This window comes from Scophthalmus maximus, chromosome 3 (genome assembly GCF_022379125.1).
Source record: "Scophthalmus maximus strain ysfricsl-2021 chromosome 3, ASM2237912v1, whole genome shotgun sequence".
Lineage (NCBI taxonomy): Eukaryota > Metazoa > Chordata > Actinopteri > Pleuronectiformes > Scophthalmidae > Scophthalmus > Scophthalmus maximus.
This window is the reverse complement of record NC_061517.1, coordinates 16,801,158-16,824,898: the sequence shown is the minus strand read 5'-3', so window position 1 is coordinate 16,824,898 and position 23,741 is coordinate 16,801,158. Positions and strand designations below refer to the sequence as shown.

At 42.6% G+C, this 23,741-nt stretch overlaps 2 protein-coding genes across 6 annotated transcripts in view; one reads left to right on the top strand and one right to left on the bottom strand.

Moving 5' to 3' along the window:
- The first annotated feature begins 200 nt into the window (after positions 1–200).
- Positions 201–23,741, top strand: part of sema3b (sema domain, immunoglobulin domain (Ig), short basic domain, secreted, (semaphorin) 3B) — an 86,637-nt gene continuing 63,096 nt past the window's right edge. The window contains exons 1-2 of one of the 3 annotated variants that reach the window (XM_035644190.2): positions 201–308; positions 11,211–11,313. The gene's annotated coding sequence lies outside the window, so the exon portion shown is untranslated. Of the gene's footprint in view, positions 309–10,198; positions 10,361–11,210; positions 11,314–20,339; positions 21,017–23,741 lie in introns of those variants that run through there. The other 2 variants (XM_035644189.2, XM_035644187.2) reach the window with 2 other exon arrangements.
- On the bottom strand, positions 7,022–10,052 carry LOC118316403 (E3 ubiquitin/ISG15 ligase TRIM25-like). 3 transcript variants are annotated; one of them, XM_035644197.2, is made up of 2 exons: positions 9,918–10,052; positions 7,022–8,280 (listed from the first exon to the last, which is right to left on the bottom strand). In XM_035644197.2, exon 2 carries the CDS (start codon positions 8,201–8,203, stop codon positions 7,478–7,480), a length of 726 nt encoding a protein of 241 aa, XP_035500090.1. In that variant the 5' UTR covers positions 8,204–8,280; positions 9,918–10,052; the 3' UTR covers positions 7,022–7,477. The 3 variants fall into 3 exon arrangements, with proteins under 3 accessions (XP_035500090.1, XP_035500089.1, XP_035500088.1); XM_035644196.2 differs by lacking the exon at positions 9,918–10,052 and adding an exon at positions 9,244–9,397; XM_035644195.2 differs by lacking the exon at positions 9,918–10,052 and adding an exon at positions 9,244–9,374 and having other exon boundaries at positions 7,022–8,413.

The following is a 23,741-nucleotide window of genomic DNA, read 5'->3' as shown; positions in this document are numbered from 1 at the left end:
TGAGGAGTTTCCAGAGGACAGCAGCACCACTCACATCATGGAAAATACTGGCAAAGACAAAGAGGCTGATGGGAAGAGACCAGGAAAGGTTCCGGCCGGGTGAAACGGGGAGGAGTGAGGTTAGTGAAAGGTTGCTGACGGTAGAATCTCTCCAGAACGGAACGGGGCTAAAACTGTAGCAGCGTCGCTCGCAGCGTGGAACAAGGTGAATGAGAAGCCAGGGACGGACACATCCAGCTGGTCCTGAAGAGTGGCACGGATGCACCGCAGTGAGGCAGAGTCGGTGATTCACAACACAGGGGCATCAGGTAACACAGTGCCACTCTGAAGAACACACAAGTGCTGCTGTTAAGAATATGTTTGCCAATTATGGCAGTATGATCAGCCAGAGCCACAGCAAACCACCCACAAGAATCGGGAATATTGAAGGCAGTAATCATATACACCGGATAAGCTTATTTAAGATAATGTACAAAGAAAAGATGCACCATGGATCCCAAGTGGCAACCCACCGTGATGTGACCCACTGGTTTGTGTGCTGCAGTAACCAAATTTGGAGGAGTGGGGTGTGGCTGTAAAATTATTTGGGGGGGAAAAACAACTTTTAAAAACAAAATTCTCTAGTAAACAGTAGTAATTATATCACAAGATATTATCTTAAAAACTGAGCAGCATGGAACTACCAACTCTTGATACTAACACGCCGACATATAGTCTTGAATAAGTCTTGGAATATCTATTATTATTTTCCATTTTCTGAATCCAATAGATACAAATTGAACCACGCTGTATGCAATAAGGAAGAAGATTGTGCACGGTTTTGAATGTCATTTACAGCCAGCAAATCTTCTTTTTTTTATTTTGGAAGAGATTAGAAGACGAAGAAAAGAAAAATTAAAAAAACTAAAACATGATGTAAAACAGGGCGGTAGTTTGACAGAGGAAAGGAAGCTAATCAAAAAAAAAATAGGAGGAGGTGAGGATAAGTAAAAACTATGTTAGGATAGTTGATGGGGGAGAAGAGTTTGGGTGCCAGGAGAGGATCTGAAGTTCACAGCGAGGGTTTCATTATGTTCTGGGGGCCACAGACCTTTTCAACTGCAGGAAGAGGTGAAGTGGAACAAAAGGGGGGATTGAGGGAAAGCTTAGGGAGCAGATGAAAGGATAAGGCACGACAGGAAACCAGAGCCAATTTAAAAACTTATTTGATGGACAGTGCAATAGATGGAGGAAAGGCATGCAGTTTCACAAAGAGTAGATTTGGGAAGGTAGAGAGCAAAAAGGTCAGAGAATGAAAGGTACCCCCTGCTTTGAGTGTTAATACCGTTAAATGACAACCAATAATGGCCATTTAATGGTGGTGACAACATGTAAGTCCAGAGTTTATGTTTGTTGCTAATGTGTCAAATATTAAAGGAAATCAATAACATGAGCCGCAGCAATTTGTAATGGTTTAGACAAATAATGTCATCCTGCCGATAGAAGTGTGTATGTCTTAATTGTTTAATTATGGTGACTTATTATTATCACTGAAAATATCAAGTGCATCAAGAAATGTATTTATTTATTTATTTCAAATCTGAGATCTGGACGGCCAGTGACATCAGGACATGGCATGTCACGAGCAGCCACACACAGGAAAAGATGACATTTTTGAAAAACTGTTTTTCAGACCAAATTCCATGTTAAACGTTAATCCTTTTTAGCCGCTGCCAGATTATACACCAAGTCACTGTAAGAAGAACCAATACAAAAGAAGATCATATCTTTGTTACAGTTCTTTTTCAGATGCCCCCTTCACCAGTCAAATGCTTCAAAGCGCAGCGTTTTACTCCATCACGTTTCCGCCGGGCTGATAATCTTGAAAGATTAAAAGTAAGTTGCTGCCTGAGGACTGTGACCGTTCCTCACTTCCTGCAGCTCTCCATCCTGTCCCCTGTGCTTATGTACTCTGCAGGTGGGCTTTTTGCAAAGTTGATGGCCATACCATGTTGGAAACGTCAAAAAGGAAATGCACGAGTATGACTGTACTGTGGAACTTTGTTCTTTGGCTATGGCTCATTAAAAGCAGGAGGCTGCCACACAGACTCATACAAGAGGTGTTGGTGTTCTGGATAAAATTTTCGGGCCTGTTAAACTCCAAAAAGGAAACGATTGTTATGGGCTCTTGTTAAGCAGTTACAAATCTGTCATCCGGTGCTGCATTTCCGAATTAAAAGCTGCTTTTAGCTTTATGTGGCGAGTATAATATGACACAGGTGCATGTGGGGCTGCAGGCAGGGAACAAGCGTCCTTGAGCGAATTATAGAGATGAAGGGAAATGTAGGGTGATATGAAGGAGGCGTAAAATGAGTTGCAGCAAGAGCAAAAACAGAGAGACTCTTTCTTTCAGTGCATCATTGTTCCCTCCACTTGCTGGAGACGAGATAGAAACGGTCAGTCTCATTGGTCAGGAATGAGGTGGGTGTCTGTGACTGATGACTGGCTAACACCTCTGTGACACGCTCTGTCTGTATTGGTTTATGATCTTTTTTTTGTCATATGTGATGAACACTGATATCGAGGTGAAAAATTGCCAGATTCAAGGATTGTCTCTTCATGACTCTGAAGAGAGCCGCTAGGAAATAATCTTCGTTTTCAGAAGAACGTGCTTATTTTCTTTAGTTTTTCATTTGTTACTTGTTCCGTGGTGTTATTGTGTCATTGCCAACCCAAATGGACCTGAGTGTCAAAGTACAACTGCGTTTGAGGAAAACACAAAAAAAACGTTTCGCAAAACAAAAACAATTCACCAAAAAAATGTAGCCAGATTAGCCAGATAACGAAATCATATCCCGGGTACCCTGATGTTGCTTTGTGGTACCGGCTGATGACATCAGTGTTAGTACTGTCTGTCTAGACGCTGCACATCGCCATGACAACACAAGTTCTTTCTGTCTTAGTCAAAGTTTGTTTATTGTGATCGTTGCTTTCTCCCCTCTCCGTCTTTTCTTCTTTTTTCTTCATCTACACAACTTCTGAGGAAAAGTGTGAGTGAGTGACTGTGATGGCCGCTGCTGCTGATGATGATCTAAATGCCTTTAATATTATCCACATGGGCCACCTTAAGATCTGAGTAGCTAATGAATATCATTCTCTGATACACATGAAATGTATCACTCACTCCCGTTCTGGCTTTTGCGACTCTGGGATCCCAGCAATAATGTGGTTGTGTGTGTGTGTGTGTGCGTGCGTGTGTGTGTGTGTGTTTGCCGTCAGCTTTTGATGTGGAAAATATGTTGGTGTTTGCTTCTCTCTGTGATGGAAACTTCCTCGTGGTATTTTACAGCGGTCAGTGGATTGCATATTTTGCTGTACAGCCGCCACTTAACTAAGATAAACAGTTTTTAATTGAATCATCTGTTGTTCCGTCCTGCTGTCAAACAAAATTCATTCTTGTGATTTCTGATTGAAGGAGACTTAGTCTGAAGCCTTTTTCAGCATCCCACTGAGGCACTGATCCTATTAGATTCTTTCCAGATTCCGATGAAAAGGTATAAAGATTGACCTGGAGACTTGTGACGCAACCAGCGGTCCCAGTGGACAGTCCATAAAATACCCGCTCCCCACCAAGGCACGCCTGCTGTAAAATTGCATTGTGACAATTTTACCTTTAGTTTTTCGCGTATCTGTCTCTAATGGAGTGAGCTTTAGTGGAGCAAAAAGTTTCCCACCTGTTTCTAGTCTTTCTGCTTAGCTAAGCTTACTAGCTTCACGTTAACTGTACAGACACATGGGTTGAATTGATCCTCTCATCAAACTCATGGGAAGAAAATAAATAAGCATATTTCCCCAAATTTCAAACTATTCCCTTGAATGTTCAAAACATTTGTAGAACAGAGTGCAATACCTAACTTGGACTTGACAAATCCATGTCAGAGGATCATCACTGTGGATTCAGTTGCTGCAGTTTAGTGATAATTTGACTTTTCAAGGATTCAAGACCCTCACTGAAACCCACTCTTACGGTCGGCACCTGCACTTTTCTCCTTTGCCTTTTCTTTTTTTCTGTAACGCTCCTGCAGGTGTGTCACTTTATGACAGGACTTAGTATTTAACAGTAGCTCTGTCTCAACGCTCACCTCCGGTCTGCTGGTGAGGAAATGAGGTTGGAGGGTTAGTAAAGATCTGACAAAGGAAGCTTTTAAAACATGTAGCGGAAACAATATCTTGACATTGACGGAATTCAACTTTTGGCTTCATAGATAAATACACCACGACTTACCTCATCATTTATAATCTATACTTGTGTTTTTTGTTGCCAGTTTGGCTCATGATCTTTGAAGTTTTTTAGTCCTGATAACCATTGCACTGAGGGCTTCTTCTAAACTGCTGAGTTATTAACCTTCCAAATGTTGACTCAGCTTTCTCTCTGTTTAGCATAAATTGTTGTATACAATACAATACAGTTCACTGTGGTTTTCTTTGCCTCTTCCCTGACCTTTGGATGTATTATTATCTTTTAAATCCATGTCCAAACTAAGACTTTATTTCTTGTTAATCTTGAGGTTCGGGGATTAATCCATCCAGTTCATCACGTTGTTATACAGTTATCTTATCCTTGATTTACATTCTATCGCTCCACTCTCCCCCTGTAAAAACACTTCTGTTTGTGTTGACAGAAAGTGTGTCTGTGAATCCAGGTCTTTGTCTGATGTGCTGGCGTGTGTGTGTGTGTGTGTGTGTGTGTGTGTGTGTGTGTGTGTATGTATACTCAGGCGAGATGTCTGGGACACTGGCCAGCAAGTCCCTGGTTCTGCATGTGTGTACAGTGTGTGTGTGTGTGTGTGTGTGTGTGTGTGCGTGTGCGTGTGCGTGTGTGTGTGTGTGTGTGTGTGTGTGTGTGTGCATTTAGACAGAAGTAAACGGCCATGACTCTCAACCGTCTCTCCAGGGGCCTTACATAAGCCTATTTAGCCTCCTGAGGGGATCCTCACCTTCCTCCTCATCTTCCTTACCCCCCTCCTATTCACTCTCCCTCTTCTCGCTTCATCCTACCAACTCGCCCACTCATCCCTTTAGTACGCAGACTTCAGCAAAGGGTTTTACCCGTGCTTAAGGATTTTTTTGGGGGCCAAGTCTGTAATCATGTCTGGCACAAGTTCCCAGTTTGGAACAATGGTGATGGTGAATCCCCAGTACGCCTATCTATCTGTCTCTCTGCTCTACATCTCTTCTTCTGTCTCAATCTTTCATCCGATCCGTCTGGCGCCCGTTCTTTTCCCCTTTTAGATCACTTGTCTTATCCCCTCTGCGCACATTCAAGTTCTCCCATCCTCCATAAACCCCATTCATCCTACATTTGCCTCGATCCTCTCACCCAACAACCAGCATTCACCTTCCTCTCCTCCCTCCAGCACTTAGACTCAATCCTTCCAACCCCTCCTCTCCCTGGGGCAGCCCCATTCAATCCCTCCATCCAGCTGCTCCCTTATCTCCTCCCTTTTTTTTCTCTTTTGGGTCGTGTGAATCCCTACTCAAGTCTCCTTTTCATATCTCTGAACTTATATTTTTATTTGTCATCCTTGCATTTGTCCTCATTATTTTTTGAGGCCATCCAAATGTGTATAACGGTTTTATGCCCAAGGTGACCTGACAGCACGAATCAAAAAAATAAATCCATATTTGTTTAACTATTTCATATGGTAAAGAGGCAAAAATATTTGAGTAACATTTGGTATGTTTGCTTTGATTATTGACAAAAACAATTATTTTATTATGGTAAAAGTTGCTGATTAATTTTCAGTTGATCAACCAATTTGTTGACTAGTGATTTATAGCCATGTCTTTTATTTACAGAATGCAAATCGAGAAGTTCAATAGTCTGAGTGCCCTTGAGTGGAATACTCCAGTAAAATGCGTAGTACACAGCAAGTTAGTTAAAAAATATAATGGAAACACTCATTTTAGTCTTTAAAATAAAGCAAAACATATGTAATAAATGACAGATGCTGGATATATTGATTCATGACTGATTTATTTTCTATCACCTTCCAACTAGGCAGTAAAGAAACACATGGATATGCTTCATTATAAAATAAAAGATAACAATTTGATAAAATGGAACAAAGCAGAAATAAAATAATAACTCTAGTGAGATTTATAATGTAATAAATTGAAAATGAATGTATAAAAAACAACCACAAATATAATTTAACAATAGGCAGAACTGTACAACAATGTGCGGTACACAAAACGTAAGCACTGCTTCTCACTTCTTTGTTTTAACCTTGGAGACAAACTGTCCAACACCTGAGACATCCGGAAGATTTACAATGTAGCTTCAGAATAGGAAGATTTTTTGACCCAGCATTATTCACAGCATTGCAAAGAAAAAATTGCAGTTGAGCTAAATTAAAACAACTACATCTACATCAACTACTGGAACCACACTTTAGTGTACAGCTCTCATCACATCAAGGATTTAAGTTTTATTTGTGTCCAAACAATTATACACAGAAAAACCCCAACAAGACAACAACCTTATGAATCTTCATGTGGAGAAAAGTCAGTTGATGTGAACAAACATCGTCATGAGCAGTGGGATCCTCCTCGGCTCCAACTCCTCCTCAACAAACTCTGCACATCTGGTCTCTGTGCAGAGCACACATTTCACAATACCAACAACAATTACTTCGGTAAAACTGTTCTTTTATCCTAAATGTTACTTTTCTGTTTTCATTCATTCATTCATCGTCTACCGCTTTATCCATTTAAGGGTCGCGGGGGGTCGCTGGAGCCAATCCCAGCTGACATTGGGCGAGAGGCGGGGTACACCCTGGACAGGTCGCCAGCCTATCGCAGGGCCACACACAGAGACGGACAACCATTCACTCTCACATTCACACCTACGGTCAATTTAGAGTCTCCAATGAACCTAACCCCATTCTGCATGTCTTTGGTGTGTGGGAAGAAGCCGGAGAACCCGGAGAGAACCCACGCATACACGGGAAGAACACGCAAACTCCACACAGAAAGGCCCTGGTTGAACCGGGATTCGAACCCAGAACCTTCTTGCTGTGAGGCGAAGAACCTTCTTGCTGTGAGGCGAAGGTGCGAAGGTGCTAACCACTACACCACCGTGCAGCTACTTTTCTGTTTCCCTCAGATAATAACAGATATGTGTTTCCTGTATTTGGATCCAGTCTGATTTCCTGTGAACATTTTGATTTCACAGGGAATCAAAATTCAGCTCCGGTATTGGCCTCTGGTTGCGAGTTGACCTCTGACACAGCTGCTGTCACAGCCTCAAAGTACCTGAGAGGACGTATGCTGACGCTGGATGATTGTGTAGATTGACTGAGTGGCAACCAGAGTGGTTGAGGGGTAGTTGTGCAGAAAGTGGTTGTGATCCTCTGTGTTTGAGAGATGCTTCAGTTCCTCTTCAGCCGAGTGATCTCCTGCTGCAGCGTCCCTGAGGCTCTTTGACTCGACCCACTCATAGGGATCTGATCAGCTGCCTCAGTGATCTGATTTGCTCAGTGAAGATCTTCTCACTGTCCTCCATTTCTTGTTGAAACTCCTCCATGACTTTCTTAGTGTCATCAATTATTTTTTGAATGTTTTGCCGATTCACACCAGGATTTCTTTGCCCCTCAGTCCTTTCTGCTGCAGCCGAGACTGTGTCGTAGCATTTATGTTCATCCACAGAGCAGAGACAACAGATACACTGCTGGCCAGTGTGGCTGAACATCTTCATCATGCAGATGTTCTCCTGGAGCTTCTTGGTGGGGTCCACCAGCTTGTGCCTCTTTAATGGAGGTACATCGTAATGAGGCTGGAGGTGTTTTACACAATAAGAGGCCAAACAAACTAAACAGGACTTGTCAGCTTGCAGTTTCCTCCCAGTGCAAACATCGCAGGCCACATCTTCAGCTCCAGCATAGCAGTGATCAGCAGGAGCAGCTAGGAGCCGAGACTTCTTCAGCTCCTCCACTAAATCAGCTAACATGATGTTTTTCAACAGGACAGGCCTCGGTCTGAAGGTCTGCATACACTGAGGGCAGCTGTGGATTATCCCTTCATCCTCTATGTCCCAGTGTGTTTTAATACAGCTCATACAGTAGCTGTGTCCACAGGGAATAGTCACTGGATACTTCAGTATATCCAGACAAATGGAACAACAGATGAATTCCCGCTCCAGCTGAACTCCTTCCTGCGCCATTTCACCTCTCAGTTACGAACGACTCTCTGACTTTCAGTATCTTAGAAGTGGACATGTTGGTTCCCCCCATCTTCAAACTGTAGAGAAGGAGACATGTTTCTTTCTTTCTTTCTTTTTTTAAACACACAAACACAACCTCATCCTGAAGGTAATAAACTCTATGTGGGATCTGTGGGTTTAAAGATGCTTCCCCAGTTTTTCAGGATCAGCCTGAAAAGAAAAAATAGTTCAGGTAAATGATGTAAGAGCAGAAGCATTTATATCTATGGTCTTGGGTATGAATGCGTTAACTGGAGAGGCCTTAACTATTGTGCCATTTGATTTATTCTGCCCCCCGTGGAAAGGTAAGTTAGACTTGATGCTCATCAGACAGACAGTGGTCATCACTTCCTATTGTTTTTAAGAAACATGACAATCTTTTGCAAACGTTATGCCCCTGAAAAACAGGGAGAAGTAATCACAAAAGTGAGAACTTTACTCTAATAAAGTTGTGCAAAAATACAAAAATAGTAAAACAATTTACAAATAAACATCTAAAGGAGACTCTTTTTCAGAAAGTACACACCATTTTAAGTTCCAATACTATGCGCAATATTTCACTTGAGACAATTGAATCCTCACTTCTTTTTAACTGCATCATTATCGTTTTCATACAAAAAATGTTCAGCCATTTTTTCGGCCCTCTTCTCTGTCCACAGTTTCTACCTATAAACTTCATTCGAAAATCAAAACGTTGAGCTCGAACAGGACATTCCAGCGTGTATTACATTTTTTCATATCTGTCATACTTTCCGAAATATTCAATTTTTTCCAGGTGCCGTTATTGCTCCATAGAAATGTACGGAGGGAAAGTACAAAGTTTTCACATTTTCCCACTTATGCATTTTCAATTCTCATCTACTCATTCATACTTTCAGCTACAAACTCCATTCAACCCTTACAATGCTCCACATCTTTCAGACATTCAAGGTATCGTTCAACTTTCAAATCCCATTTTTGTGCTCTTTCACACAATGTGACTGTGTCGGCCTCAGACATACCTCAGAAATTGTGCTTGTCTTCACGACTGGTGGTCTTGGTCCGGTTTTGTATTTTCAAATGTGGTCAATTAAATCTAGTGTCACGCCTCTGAGTCTGCTATAATTCAAATGTGATTCTGAGAGGATTCACTACCTGTTGTATGCGATGAGATCACAGATCACAGGAGCATGTGTGCCTTTGATCCTTTGACCGTTGACCTTTGACATCACATTTGCATCATAATGGAATGTTTTGATTTGATTGTCTTTATTTTACAACTGCACTAAATTTGAATCCCCCCCACCCCCCACCCCCCACCACACACACACTCTTGTTTCACTTCAGCCGGTTTCCCACGGTGCAGTGTGAGTGTATTTGGTCTGTGAGCGCCAGGCTTATCTGTCTGTCCTGTCATAACAGCTCTGTTTGTGTGTGGTATGCATGGGGTGAGGTACATACATGCGCGCGCGCACACACGCACACACACACACACAAAAAACTTGGGTACTTGGTCCTAACAAAAGGTCAAAATGGCCTCACACCAGACTTAATTTTACACCAACAGATAAAGTAGCAACACTAAGTGACAAGATCTGAAATTATCTGAAAATTCTGACACACACACACACAGACACAAACGAACACACACATACACACTCCAAAGTGAAAAATAAAGTTTAGCACATTCACTGACCTTGAAATTTTCTTTCAGCGTTTTCCGTTTTGCTTTAGAATCGCTCACTGACCCTTTGAGTACCTTTTGTCCTTCCATGTGTTTCTTGTATCCAGAGGTGTTTTTGTTGTTGTTTCCTGTTTTATTTTGAAGTCACTTTCCTCGGGTCTCCTCACTTCCTCTCCCCCCGTGTCTTGTTTCTGTTCTCTTTACTTTGTCCTGTGTCGTCCCGCCCCTGTGATTGCCTGCACCTGTTCCTGATGTGTTTCACCTGTGTCCAATCAGCCCGGCCCTCCTTGTGTACAGTGATTCCCTTTGTCTTGGTCCGTCTTGTTCAGAGCTGCCTCCTGTGCAGTGTCGTTTCCTGGTTCTGGTTATCTTGTCGTTTTTTTGGTTGCCCGTGTTTTTTCCTCAGTGGATTACTTTTCTTGGCTTTTTGTTATTTTTTTCCCCCTCTGAACACTGTAAGTCACTTTTTAGTCTTCTCCTTTTATCCGATCACTTTGGTTCCTGCATCCTGCATTCTGGTCCTGCCTCACCGCCACACCTGACAGACTTCATGTCTCTGGCCGGCGCTGCCTTAGGGGGATGGTTCAGTGATTTTGAAGTGGGGGAGTTACTTATGCATAGTTAATATGTTACCTGATGGAGATCAGCGATGTCATTTAACGGAGTTTGGAGGAGAAGTGGAAGTAGCGTCCCACTGCGGCAGAGGGGACCACCGAAAAATGTCTTTTTCGCCACATTTTTGAATGCTTAGCTAAAAAAAAAAAAAAAACGTTCAATTGTACACTGGAGGATGTATTTTATCGCTGCTTCAGTTTTCCACCAGACAGCCATATAAGTTTGCACCTTTTTTTCAAGCGCACTTCGCCGCGAGTTGGCACAGTAAATACCTGGCCGAAGTACGCTTGAAAAATAAGTGCAAACTTAAACGACTGTCTGGCGGCAAACTAAAGCAGTGAAATAATTCGTCCTTTGGCGTACAATTGAACAGATCTTCTTTTTTTTTTTAAGGTAACCTTTAAAAATGTGGCCAAAAAGACGTTTTTCAGTGGTCCCCTGTGCAACAGTGGGACGCTACTTCCGCTTCTCCTCCAAACTCTGTTAAATGACATCACTGATCACCATGTCCATAAGGTAACATATTAACTATGCATAAGTAACTCGTACAACCCCACTTCAAAATCTACTAACTGATGGGAGAGCAGTCAAGATGTGACCCAGGATAATGTGACGGACATCTTTCCGTCTCTTTTGCTCCTTCTCTTTTTACCTTGCCCACTGTATTGAGATTCTTATTTTCTTTCTCAGTGGCCGTGGCCTGCAAGAACCGGCGGACGAATTAAATTGAAGATTGGAGGACAAAGAACACTTGCAGATGAAAAAGAGGAGAGGTGGTCGTGCGAGCGAAGAGGTGAGTGTTGAAGTCACATAAGAAACTGGTGCAGGTGAGGAGACGGGCTGGATGTGAAATTGAGGCTCATAGGAAACAGCGACGTCAGGGAAAGTCCACAAGATAATGTTGTGCCATCCGATCTCACTTGGCAGTGAAGTCCCGTCAGCATTCCTGCAGTACAGAAGGAATTTAAATCGCAAAGTGGGAGGGAGGGAGGAAGGGAATCTGAAACGTATCAAGAACAGTTTCAGAGCCTTAAAAATGACATCTGTTACATTTGATGGCAGGCCTTCGTCTGGGGAAAATGTCCACACGGCCAATGAAATTAAGAAAATACAAAAAATCAGTAGCCTCTGGTAGTAATGGTGAAAGATGTTGCAGTGTTGTTGTTTAACAAAAGGCTGCATTATTATATTATCATACAGTTTCCCATTTGACTAATAGTAAACAGGTATCAAAATACCACTGTGTCAAACATAGTTTGTCTGTGAACTCAAATTAAACATTATTGGAAAAAAGTGGTGATGTGCAAGAAAAAGGAGAGAAAGTGGTTTCAAAATAAAAATGAGAAATGAGAAATCATTCGTGACTCTGGAAATGGATTGAAGAATTTTCATTGTCAATATTGTGCACTTGACTTCTCTTTACAGAAGCGCAGTACGATAGTCTTTTGACGGCAGCGCAGTCTAAAAAGACAGGTGTAGGTGAGAGGGAGAAGCAGAGGGAGGAAGGCAAAGAGTTTGCAGAAGGAGGAGGACATGCAGTGATGGATGGATGAGAGAGGGAGTGTACGTGGAGATAAAGAGGTGTACTGTGATGGACAGAGTTGAACCGTCCAGTCTACCAGAGCTTTGGAAAATAAATGATAACCAACCCAGTGGAAGTCATTACGAGAGGCGAGGAACAGGTCTTGGCCGAAAGCTGACACAGTTCCCAAAAAATCTGAATTACACACAAAAAGAAACTTGTTTGTTCAAAGTTATCTGGTGTGTATTTGTTTCAAATGTGTACAGAGACAACCAAGTCTCTTCACAAACAGAGTATTGTATTTATTGCTCTTATATCAAATTAACTCGGCTCATGAGAGGGAGTGTAAAATAACTCAACATATGACATGACGTATGATGAAGAGGACAGTTTAAGGATGATGTGGAGTTAAAAGTGGAACCGAGGAAACGTTTTGAGTATATACGGAGACAGAGGAGTAATTGAGGGGAGAGGAGGTCAGGGCAGAGGAAGGGTTAGATACAGGAGCTCCTGATTACACTGTTTGGACAGGCAGTTTATTTAATTAGAGGGGCTGCGTGTCCTGAGCGATGGAGGGAGTGAAGGAGGACCAGCCGGGCGTGTTTACCTACATGCGCTCCATGATTCCCTTCCTCCCATGAACGGGAGGACCCAGTCATGGGTGGAGAAATGCGAACATGAACGTTTGATGTAAAAGTCTGATGATATGCTTGTTTGTGCAACTATTTGTACCACTAAGTTTTTCAGCAAATCTCTTGTTTCCTTAATTTCTTATACTAAATAACCTACTTTGTCAGCAGCAACTTTGTTAGGAACAAGGGAATATATATTTTTTTAAAGGAAGGAAGAAACCTGAATTTCATTTATTTATTTAGGTTTTTCTTTTAACTTGTCGCCTATCTGAAGTTCATCAGTTTGGTCAAAAAGAGTCAAAAATATCCTTTCACCTCTTCAAATTCTCTCAGCTCAGAACTTTTGGGTCATCTCTGGCAGTGTGTAGTCTGTGTCATTCAGTCCTGTGCTGTGGCTCACTGGCTCTCGATATTGTGTTGACCCTTCAATCCTGGGAGGATCGCCCAGAACTCTGGGATTCATAACGGTGCACAGGGAACAGTTTGTCCTTCTCTCCCTCCTTCTCAATTTTTCTCTGTCTCTCTTTCTCCCTCACACACGCTTTCTTTGTCTTTTTCCTGGATCTCTGTTTCTTATGGCACAAAAATGTGTGTGAGATGAGAGAGAGAGAGAGAGAGATTGCTGCGGGCTCAAATTTCAGAAAGCCAAGTGTTCTCAAGCCCGGCAATTACACACATTGCAGGAAAACATACATGTCACACACATGACCTCGTAGTCCGACCACAAGACTCACGCTTTGTCACAGTTTCCATAACGTCTATGCACATGCAGCATACCTTTTGGTTGCCACCTGTCACTCCCATGGAGGCCTGTATATATACACATGCACAAACACACACACACATACACCAACACACATGCACACACTCAGCGAGGTCAGGTGGCTTTTCCATCACCACAGCTGTGTGCTCTCCGCAGCAGTGAAATGATTTCAGGTCCAGTGTTGGCAGGCTTTGATGAGTCTAACACACCACTGAGTTCTGGTGCATTCTATCTGCCTACAAAGGCTCTGACAGACGCCTGCTTGACGCTTAATAGGCACCACAACTGCACCTGCTTGATGTGTCACACACACACACACACGCACACACACACACACGCACACGCACGCACACACACACACACACACACACACACACACACACACACACACACACACACACACACACACACACACACACACACACACACACACACACACACACACGTTTCCTATATAGATTTACAAGCCATGGTAGATAACAGTACAAAGAAAAATGTACTGGGTTCCCAGTGGCCTTGAAAACGTCCTTCCTTGGTGGCAGAAGAAGCAACACAAAGGACTTCAACGTTTTTTTGAAAATAAACGGATAGCTGGAGAGAAAGTCATTATTCTAAACAAGGGACATTAGAAGTAGTCCTATCAGACTGAGCTGTAATTTGTGTGGCTGCACACAACATAAAGACCTAAAGCTCAGTTTTTAATCAGAATGCCTTAAAGGGGCAGTAGGCAATTTTGGATAAAGCTTGTTTCGAGCTCTGGCCCGGCCTCGGTCCTGCGACCTCGGGTATAGGAGTCCGACGCACTAAACACTAGGCCACTAGGCCACTAGCAAGCAGGTCTCTTAAGATGTCGACGAGTAATGTTTACAGACCGCACTCGAATTGTTGTGTGTCGCGGTCCGCACCATTTTTTGTTTTCGATTTTCAGAACCAGGGCTGAGCTGAAAACCCGGGAATATTCACAGATTTTTACAAAATGTGTATCGCTTTAGAATCGCGTACTGCCCCTTCAATCCAAAAAGACACTTGTTTTGACTTAAAGACCAGACCTCTTAAGTCAGTGAAATCCTATTGGCTGGTCAGTCAGGGAGTGTTTCTCATCCAGTGCTGATGTGTTGAATCATTTTGTATAATTATAGGTTAGCCATGGAAGAAAAATGAATTCTTTCCGGACTGTTTGGTCTTCTGTCCAATGTGAGCTTCATTTCTCTTGGTCGCAGTCCTAAATATAACCAGTCAGTGGGTTTTCTTGCTAATGGAGTCTTCCCATATGTAACTGGTACAGCCAATAATACTGGTCATGTTGGACAGTTTTGGTTTAACAACCTTAACAGCCTCCGGAATTTTTTTAGAGTTTTGGTTGCAGTCCTGCATGAGACCCTCTGCAGCATCTGTGTTTTGGTCAAGCAGGAAGCTATAGGAGTGTTTTGAAAAGCAGAATCTATCAGCTCTTCTCTTCTCATCCTCATGGCCTAAATCATTAATGAGGTGTGTGCTACTGCCTGCACCTCTCCCCGGTCAGTCCCGGGCCTGCTGTGTGTGTGTGTGTGTGTGTGTGTGTGTGTGTGTGTGTGTGTGTGTGTGTGTGTGTGTGTGTGTGTGTGTGTGTGTGTGTGTGTGTGTGTGTGTGTGTGTGTGTGTGTGTGTGTGTGTGTGTGTGTGTGTGTGTGTGTGTGTGTGTGTGTGTGTGTGTGTGTGGCGCAAATCCCCATTTTCTGTGTGAGTGTGTGTTGGGTTTAAATACCTTGTATGTCTGAGTGTGTAATGCAGCTGTAAATTTTTCCATGTGCATTATAACATGTATGTGTGCACGTATTTTGTGCATGTGTGCACGCATGTGTGTGTGACTGAGTTATGCGGACTCTGGGGTCTTTGAAGTGTAAAGTAACAGGCCTTTTTAAGTTTTGGATGTGAAATATTTATTTGAGCAGGAGTGCTGCTTTGGGAGGATGAGTTGAGAGAAAGAGAGAGGAGGACAGAGAGATTGACTTTAACCGTTTGAACAACAACAGTTGTGGGTCTACCCCTAGGTCTCCTCCCAGTTGGACGTGCCCGGTAAAACTCAAAATAAAAGCGCCCGGGTGGCACCCTGACAAGTTGCACAAATCACCTCCACTGACCCTTTTCCATGCAAAGGAGCAGTGGCTCTACTCCGAACCACCTCCGGATGTCCGAACTCCTCACCTTATCTCTGAAGATAAGGGAATTATCCTGGCTAAACTATCGCGAAGGAATGATCAGGTAAGGCAGCTGCCATCCTTTGTTTATGTTGGAGAAACATCCTGGGGCACCTATTTCCCTCTCACACAAATGTCTATGCTGACAGGTTGCCACTTAGTTTGCAAGCGCCAACGTAGGGCACTGTCCCACTACACATACACAATTACCACCATTCCACCATATTTGATTATCTCCACCTCCCCATTGCCTCACGTATTTGCATTTAGGGTTTAAGTTTCTTCAGTGTGGGTTCATGTTTATCGAATATTGTGTGTCTTAGGCTCTGCCAGGGGTCGTAAATTCAGAGGCAGCCCTTAAACAAACTTCCTTAGATTTTACCCTGGGGCATCACACAAACAGACCCGCCCAGCTAAAGTCAGGTGTGTGTTATTGTTGCCATGAATTGTTAAAACCTGGAAACATGTCTTTGCTGAATTAGCCTTGATTTTGCAGTGATTGTTTATTATTTCTTTTCAGGTATCACATGTGGTGTTGCACACAGAATACTCTCAATACTCACAATCATGACAGTAATTTAGTTATGGAGAGAAGGTGATCTTGACTGTGCATGTCTCTCTGTGTGTGTTTGTGCGCGCGCGCTTGCCCGTGAGTATTAAAGGGTAATCTGAGCAATTTATTCGACAGCACAAAGGACAAGAGAGGCTGAGACCTTTATTGAGAGCCATGTGTACTTTGTGTACTTTGTGTGTGTGTGTGTGTGTGTGTGTGTGTGTGTGTGTGTGTGTGTGTGTGTGTGTGTGTGTGTGTGTGTGTGTGTGTGTGTGTGTGTGTGTGTGTGTGTGTGTGTGTGTGTGTGTGTGTGTGTGTCCAGACATTTACATTGACAATAGCCTGTTGAGACCTGGGAGGAGACTGGCTTCGTTAAAAGAGGCCTTGAACAAACAGAGAATAGAGATGGAAGGATAGAGGAGGGAAGGAAGAGAGGGAGGGATGGAGGCGGGGGAGTATTAAGTGGGGTGTAAGAGAAAGGGAGTGTGAAAAAATGGAGGGAAAATGTGCAAATGAAGGAAATATGTATGTACAGAGTCATGGGGATGATGGAAAAAAACACCAGACTCACACATTTGGGTGTGTGGATGTAAAAATAGAGGGAGATAGAGGTTGATGAACGAGAGGATAAAAGAAGCAAAGACTAATTGGAGGCGGGGAGGTAGAGAAAGGGATTAGAGAAGCTGGGAGGGAGGGAGGGAGGGAGGGAGGGAAGGAAGAGAGGCATGGAGGGGGGGAAATGAAGTAAGAATAAAAAAAAAGATTAAAGATGGAGGAATGGATGGAGCACAGAGGGAGGAGACAAAAGAAGGTTGGACTGAGGAGAGTGAAAGAGTAGGATGAGAGGACACCGGGACTGACCAGTTGGATCAACGATGGAGGGATTCAAAGGGCATGAGGCAATTTTAGATGAAGGAAGAAGAAAGAAAAGGAAAACCACAGGCTTCTCTGAATAAAGGTTAACGGACGGAAGACAGAGGCAACAGGGTCAAGTGTGTTTGTGTGTGTGTGCGTGACAGAAACACAAAGAGACAAGAGACTTTGCTTTGCCGTTGCTCATGCTTCCCTGTTTCTGTGTGAATGGAAAAGTGTGAGGGAGAAGGGAATGTAGCCGATGTGTGTATGAGGGTGTGTTGACGTATTTGGAGTAATAAATCAATAACTGATACATAAATTATAAGCAACAAAATTTCAAAAGGCACCAGCAAAAACAAACCATTGGAGTACTCAAAGGCTACAGGAGGGAAAAGCTGTGCGGGTCTTCACTGCAGTGTGCTCTTGTGTTGGGGGGTTGGAATTGTGTGTGTGTGTGAGTGTGTTTCTGTTGTTGCAGTGGAAAATATGTGGCAGCTCAGATGCGGAGCATGACATTTATACGCGCTCATGTCCGGTTTGTGAGATCAGGGAGTGGTTACGACTCGTCAGACTTTGTGTACTGTACATAGTTTATACAAAAGACAGAGAGAGGAGGAGGTAAGTAACCAACCAAAACAATGGAAACCATGTTGAAGGAGAGTTGAGGCACGTTTTACAGGATCTGTTTTATAATTATGTTCATCAAGGTTGTGATATTTTGTAGATCTTCTTGTTTACTTTATGGCCAAACAAGGAGGAGGGAGGTGGTTTGGGGTGCAAACACACATCAACTTTTGAGCGCTATTTATTTGTCAATCTATTTGTCGTAAGTATGTAGAAACATCACGTCACTCAACAATGACAACAATGCCCATTGTTTTTAACATGTTTGATCCCACTGACTACCAATGACACATTTCACTTTTCTGCTGCCCTTGACCTTCTCTGAATGAGTTGTCCTATTCACAAGGCAGCCATTGTCTCCCATTTATATCACTACAATATGTAAACCACCTCATGTTAGCATGTAAGTTTACCCATGTTTCAGTTCTATAAAATACAAGTGGTAATGTATTCTTGGGGTGAGATTAAGAAAAGTCATCATAGGCAAGGTTGTGTTTTAAAATTAATGGAAGCTAATGGATTCCCAAGTAAATAAAATAGTTAATAGCCACAGATCATATGCATGCCTTTATGTAAGGTCCATAATTGCAAAAGATATGGTTAAAATCCAGTTTTCACCAATAGTAATTCATATTTTATTTCAAAATAGACAAAAAAAAATTGGAAAAAGGAGCTCTCTGCATATGGGATGCATGCAAATGGCCCAGTGGAAATGTTGTGGTGCAAGTGGGAGGCTGATGGAAACAGAGCAGTTTGGTCTGTAGGAGTGAACTTGACTCTGGGTGGAGAATATCAACACTGTAACCTTCAGTGCAGAATGTATGAATGCTGGTTGAACTGTCCATGCCAGACTATAAAGCAGTTTAATTCAGCACAGCCGGATGAAAACTGATTACAGGAGAAAGAGACAATCAACAGCTTCCAACAGAGAGCACATCTGTAGATACTCCGTCAATACACAGTGTTTATTATTCACCTGTTTCCAATAATCTCATCTTATTCTGCCGTACTTCATTCTACAACCTGCAAATAGGGAGACACGCAGCTCAGCTGTCCACACACTAACACACACTGGAGTCTCTAAAGACCTACCGTGTATGTGTGTGTGTGTGTGTGTGTGTGATAATGAAAGCTGCTGACTGGCAGTTGTGATTGGCTACCTCTGAAGCCTCTGGAGATAACTGACTGGATGGTGCCAGCTAGACGCCAGACAGACGGCACACACCCACACTGTGTGTGTTTATGTGTGTGTGTTTTGTGAAAAGCAAGTGTTTATTCATGTGTTTGTGCTTACATAAATGTACCTTTAGCAGGTGTGTGTGCGTGCGTGCGCGTGCATGTCACTGATACCATGCCCCACCCCGCTGTCTGAGGCCTGATCGTAAATGCAATAAATTAGTCCATGTTTGTGTGAGTGTGTCATGAAGTGTCCGTTTTCAACCTTGTGCTCTTTACTCTCTGTCTTTATCTCCCTATTTGTTTTGTCAGTCTCTTCGCCTTATCAGTCCGTCTGTCTCTCACACATTCCCCATCATATCAATATTTTTACATTGCTTTGTTGTGCGGATGCCATATAAGTAAATCATTGACATATGTGTTGGTATGTATACTGTATACTAGAGACTTACATTGACATCACTTCTAAAGTAGGGTCACTGGCAATTTTATTAGTTCATTCTTTATCCATCATTATCCTTGTATGTTCAGGGAAGGCTGTTCTTTGCACCTATATAATTTTAATTGCACTTTAGAGAATCCTCCATGTACAGTTATTGGTTAAATGCAGTGCTAATGGAAACAGAGTTATCGATCACAAAATAGTTAAATGTGTCATTTTATTAGCAGTGTTTCATCATTTGCTTTTATCTAAGCTCTGCAGCAGTTGTGGGTATATGTATTTTAAATATGAACCGTATGATCTTGTTCTGTTAGTGACTAAGCTAAACTAAGCTAACAAATTTGCTTGCTGACAGTAAGCAAACTCTTTAACTTGGGCAATTTACTGAGTGAAATGGTCAACAAAATGTCGTGTGGTAAACAGAACAAGAGCCTTCTTAGAAATGATAATCTTTCCCCAACATTTAGGCTATTATTATTATTTTAATTGTCTCCAATCAATATTCAAATTACAGGAAAGAGACACGAACTTTCTTCAGAAAAAACAAAATCTTTAATATAACAAAGTAATGTGTGTGCAACTGTGGCCAGTGCTGCCGACCATCTGTTGTCATCATATTGTCAATAATACAGCTAACAGGACTGATTTGGACATTTGGATCATATATGATACATACCAAATTTCTTAAAGGGAAATAAAACAGGAGGATCAACAATGCTGTAGACGTTAAACGACGAACTCCTGTTGACATCTAAAGAATGTGTGAAGTTTGTATGGGTGCTTCATGCTGCATGGTTAATTGCCCCATTATCCCAGTTTTACCCTGATCCTTATTACGACTAGATGAATCAAAAAGAAAAAAACGATCGCTGAGACACACACACACACACACACACACACACACACACACACACACACACACACACACACACACACACACACACACACACACACACACACACACACACACACACACACACACACACAGAATTCTGGACCTTTGGGGATAAAGCCCGTTGAATCATGATGCAGGAGAAAGACAGTGTGGCTTGATGACAGAACGAGGGAGTGACTTTTTACCTCTGGACTGTGGCAGAGGGAGTGGCGGTGAAAGAAAGAAAGAGGAGGGTGTGAGTGTGTTCGTGTATGTGTATGAGAATGAGAGAGGGAGCTTCGCTTTAATACTGAGCAGTGAAAGAGTATGTGTCACAGACAGCAGGCCAAAGGACACAGCGTAAAAGTTGGACTAAAAGGGAGAAACGACTGAGGAAGAGGAAGACAGGGATAAAGAAGAGACAGAGGAAGAGTTGGCTGAAAGCAGCTTCTGTCTTCCGTCCCACCCACTGACTGTCTTCCCCTCCTCTCTGACCGGCCGGGAGCGAGAGGGAAAAAAAGAAAAAGGAGTGCAGAGAGAGAGAAAGAGACAGAGAGGGAGCTCAACCTCGCTTGCTCTTTCAGCGCAGGACTCAGGAATTCCAGGACCTTTGGAGTTGTGCACACACACACACACACACACACACACACACACACACACACACACACGACCTTACCCACACACATGCTGGTTTTCTTGTGGTGATACAAATCTCAGCAGGACTCAGAGAGGGAGTGGAAGGAAGACACACAGAGAGAATTTGAGAGTAGCCCTTTTCCAGCCCTTTCCTGTGGACTATTTGACCATGGTGGCACCTGCCAAGGGAAAAGTGACTGAAGACTGAACCCGGGCGCAGGCGGAGGAAGCTGCTGATGGAGGTGAGATTTTCATTAACTGACATAATCCCTAAAGCTCCAGCCTCTGTTGTTTTTTGTCTTTTCTGTCAGGCTCATTGTCAATACATATCTCTTGAGAGGTTTTAATTTAATGAGTAACTGAATGGTGGTTCAAGAGTGAAATGTGTGTGGGTGTGTGTGTGTGTGTGTGTGCTGTGTTTTTAGTTCATTAGATATTAAAAGTGGAATGATTTCTGTTTCCTAAATCATATTTTGGAATAGTGGGGAATTGCCTTGTGTCGGTGTTTGTGTCGGAATGGTTTGTGCACTTCTGAGTTAACTCTTCTGCTCTTGTGGTTTCCTATCTGTGTTGATCATTGGGGTGACTTCCTTGAGCAACATAATAGCATTGCTGTGTGGATGTGTGTTGCACTTTTTTATTTTTAGAGACATACAAGTAAGAACGTTATGTGGGTTTGGTTTATTTAATTGCATTTGATCAGTAGGTGATTCACATGAGCATAACATAAGGAAAGGAGAAAGAGTTGGCGTGTGTGTGTGTGTGTTGGATCGTTTATTTCCTGATGATCCACCAGTGGAAGCTGGGGATCATTATTGCTTTTGCAGATAATCTGTCCTTTTCAATTAAATAACACTTAAGTCACATTTTGAGTTTGAGATCATGATAAGGTCCATAAATTGTTCCTCTCATGGCTTGGAATAATCATTGTGTTGAGCCTGTAATGCTTGGAGCCTTGCTCTTCAACAGTACATGTGTTTTTGAACTTTATTTTGACCTGAAGTCGGTGGTGAATAAAGAAAGCAGTGGACATACAGAAGATTAGAAGTCTTTGGTCCTTTTACACCTGCAGTTATTGTGTCTCCTTCCTCCATTCCTCCATCCTGCCACACTCTGCCACTTTTGTTCTCTAATCTCATTTATTTTTTCTGTGGGTTTTTGCTGAAATCCCACAGCTAATGACAGAGGCTTATCCCATGCCACTCTACCTCAGTATCATCCTTTCTCCCGCCCCTCTCCTTTCTCTTCCTCATCCTCTTTCTGACTATTCATCTGTCTGGCTTTGTAAAGCTTTAAGGGTGTCTTCCCTTTCATACCTTTCATAATTCTTTCTCGCTATCACGCACCATTTCAGTACTTTCCTTTACATTGTCACCAGTATTTTTGTGCACCGCTGGGTGCGTACATGTTTTTCAAGCTCACAGGTTTGCATTTTGTCTGTCATCTCACCTTTTCAGTCGCGTAATCCCAGGTCTCACAGGTCTTTATAAGCCCTCCACCCCAAACCCACCTTAACCTGCACACTAACCCTTCCATTACCATACCGCTGAACCCACACATTAACCCCTTGGTTTACCTCTGCAGGGAGGGGCGCGCTGGATACTTCAACAAGGTATTACATGTTAGTAGTTGTGTGTTCTTTTGTAGTTATACACAAACGTCTTGGTCTGTCATCTTGGTGACATTTTAGGTGATAAGCATGGAGTTTGGTTATAGCTTAAACACATGCCTGATGATTTTAATGGATCCCTATGACTGACAGTGACTGTAAGTCCATCCATCCTTTAGCTATATAGCTGACTCTTATAGCCTCTTTCCACCAACAGGGAACAGGCTTCGGTCTGGTTCACGCACCAAGTGTTGAAAAGTTGGTTTGGGAGCTGCCACCAAAGAGATAGGTGACGACATTGGTGGGCGTGTCATCGATGCAAGGCTTTTTAAAAATATACCATTTGTCTTGCACGTAACAGTCTTTTACGTAATCTGTGCGCTCCACCTTCTTGCTCCTACTGTTTACTTCCAGTGCATATCTTTCCACTGTAATACACAGTGACAACCTGCTCTTGGTATTATCACAATTGATTGAGTTTATCTTTTTTTTATCATGACCATTAGTTAGGGAGTAGTTTTGACAAGATTGGTTGGATTCCTCATCCACATTCAAGATATATTCATCGGATAATACTCCGTCGTTGTTTTTGGGTGTTGTTGAGTATCCTTAGTTGTCTCTCTTTGCATTGCCTGTTCAGCCGTTGTGGCAGTTACCAGTTGATCCAAATACCTGGCTCTTCTTCTGGGATTTGCAAACACTCACTGCTGCTGATGCAAGTTTACAACACATCCCTTCCTGTGAGTCAGGACGTTTCCTCAGCACATACAGACATGATGTCTAGAGCAGCATAGATAAAACAGCTCTCGCCACCTGGGTCACAGGTTGTATATATTCTCTTTATGTGTCCGATCATTTTAGAGCAGAGAACGGCAAAAGTGGACGTTTATTTAACCCAACAGCTCCGATGTTCTTAAGGTGGGTCTGACGATTACCTGGTGATGAATCGTCCACCAAGGTAGCTTCATGGTTGAGGTGACTATACACTGATCCACTGCCACACCTAAAAAAACCCATTAACCCACATTTCAACCCTTCCTCAGTGGGAAAAACCCATTAACCTTCCTTTTAACCCTTTCTGCTGCCTGAAATATACCTACCACGTCAGCAGAAAGAAGGTAACAAATGTGTAAAGCATGAACACAAAGATTTAGTATGGTTAATCATGGTACATTACATACTGTGTACATGTACTGCATTTATTATACAGACCATTCTTTTGGACAACCAGCGCTGGTCTATTAGCTCTGTATTGGTTCATTATTTGTCTTTTTCTCTCTCTACATTATAGATAGATAAGCTACAGGGAGCTAATGAGTCCAGGTGTCAAGTGAGAGACAGAAAGACAGAGAAACTGG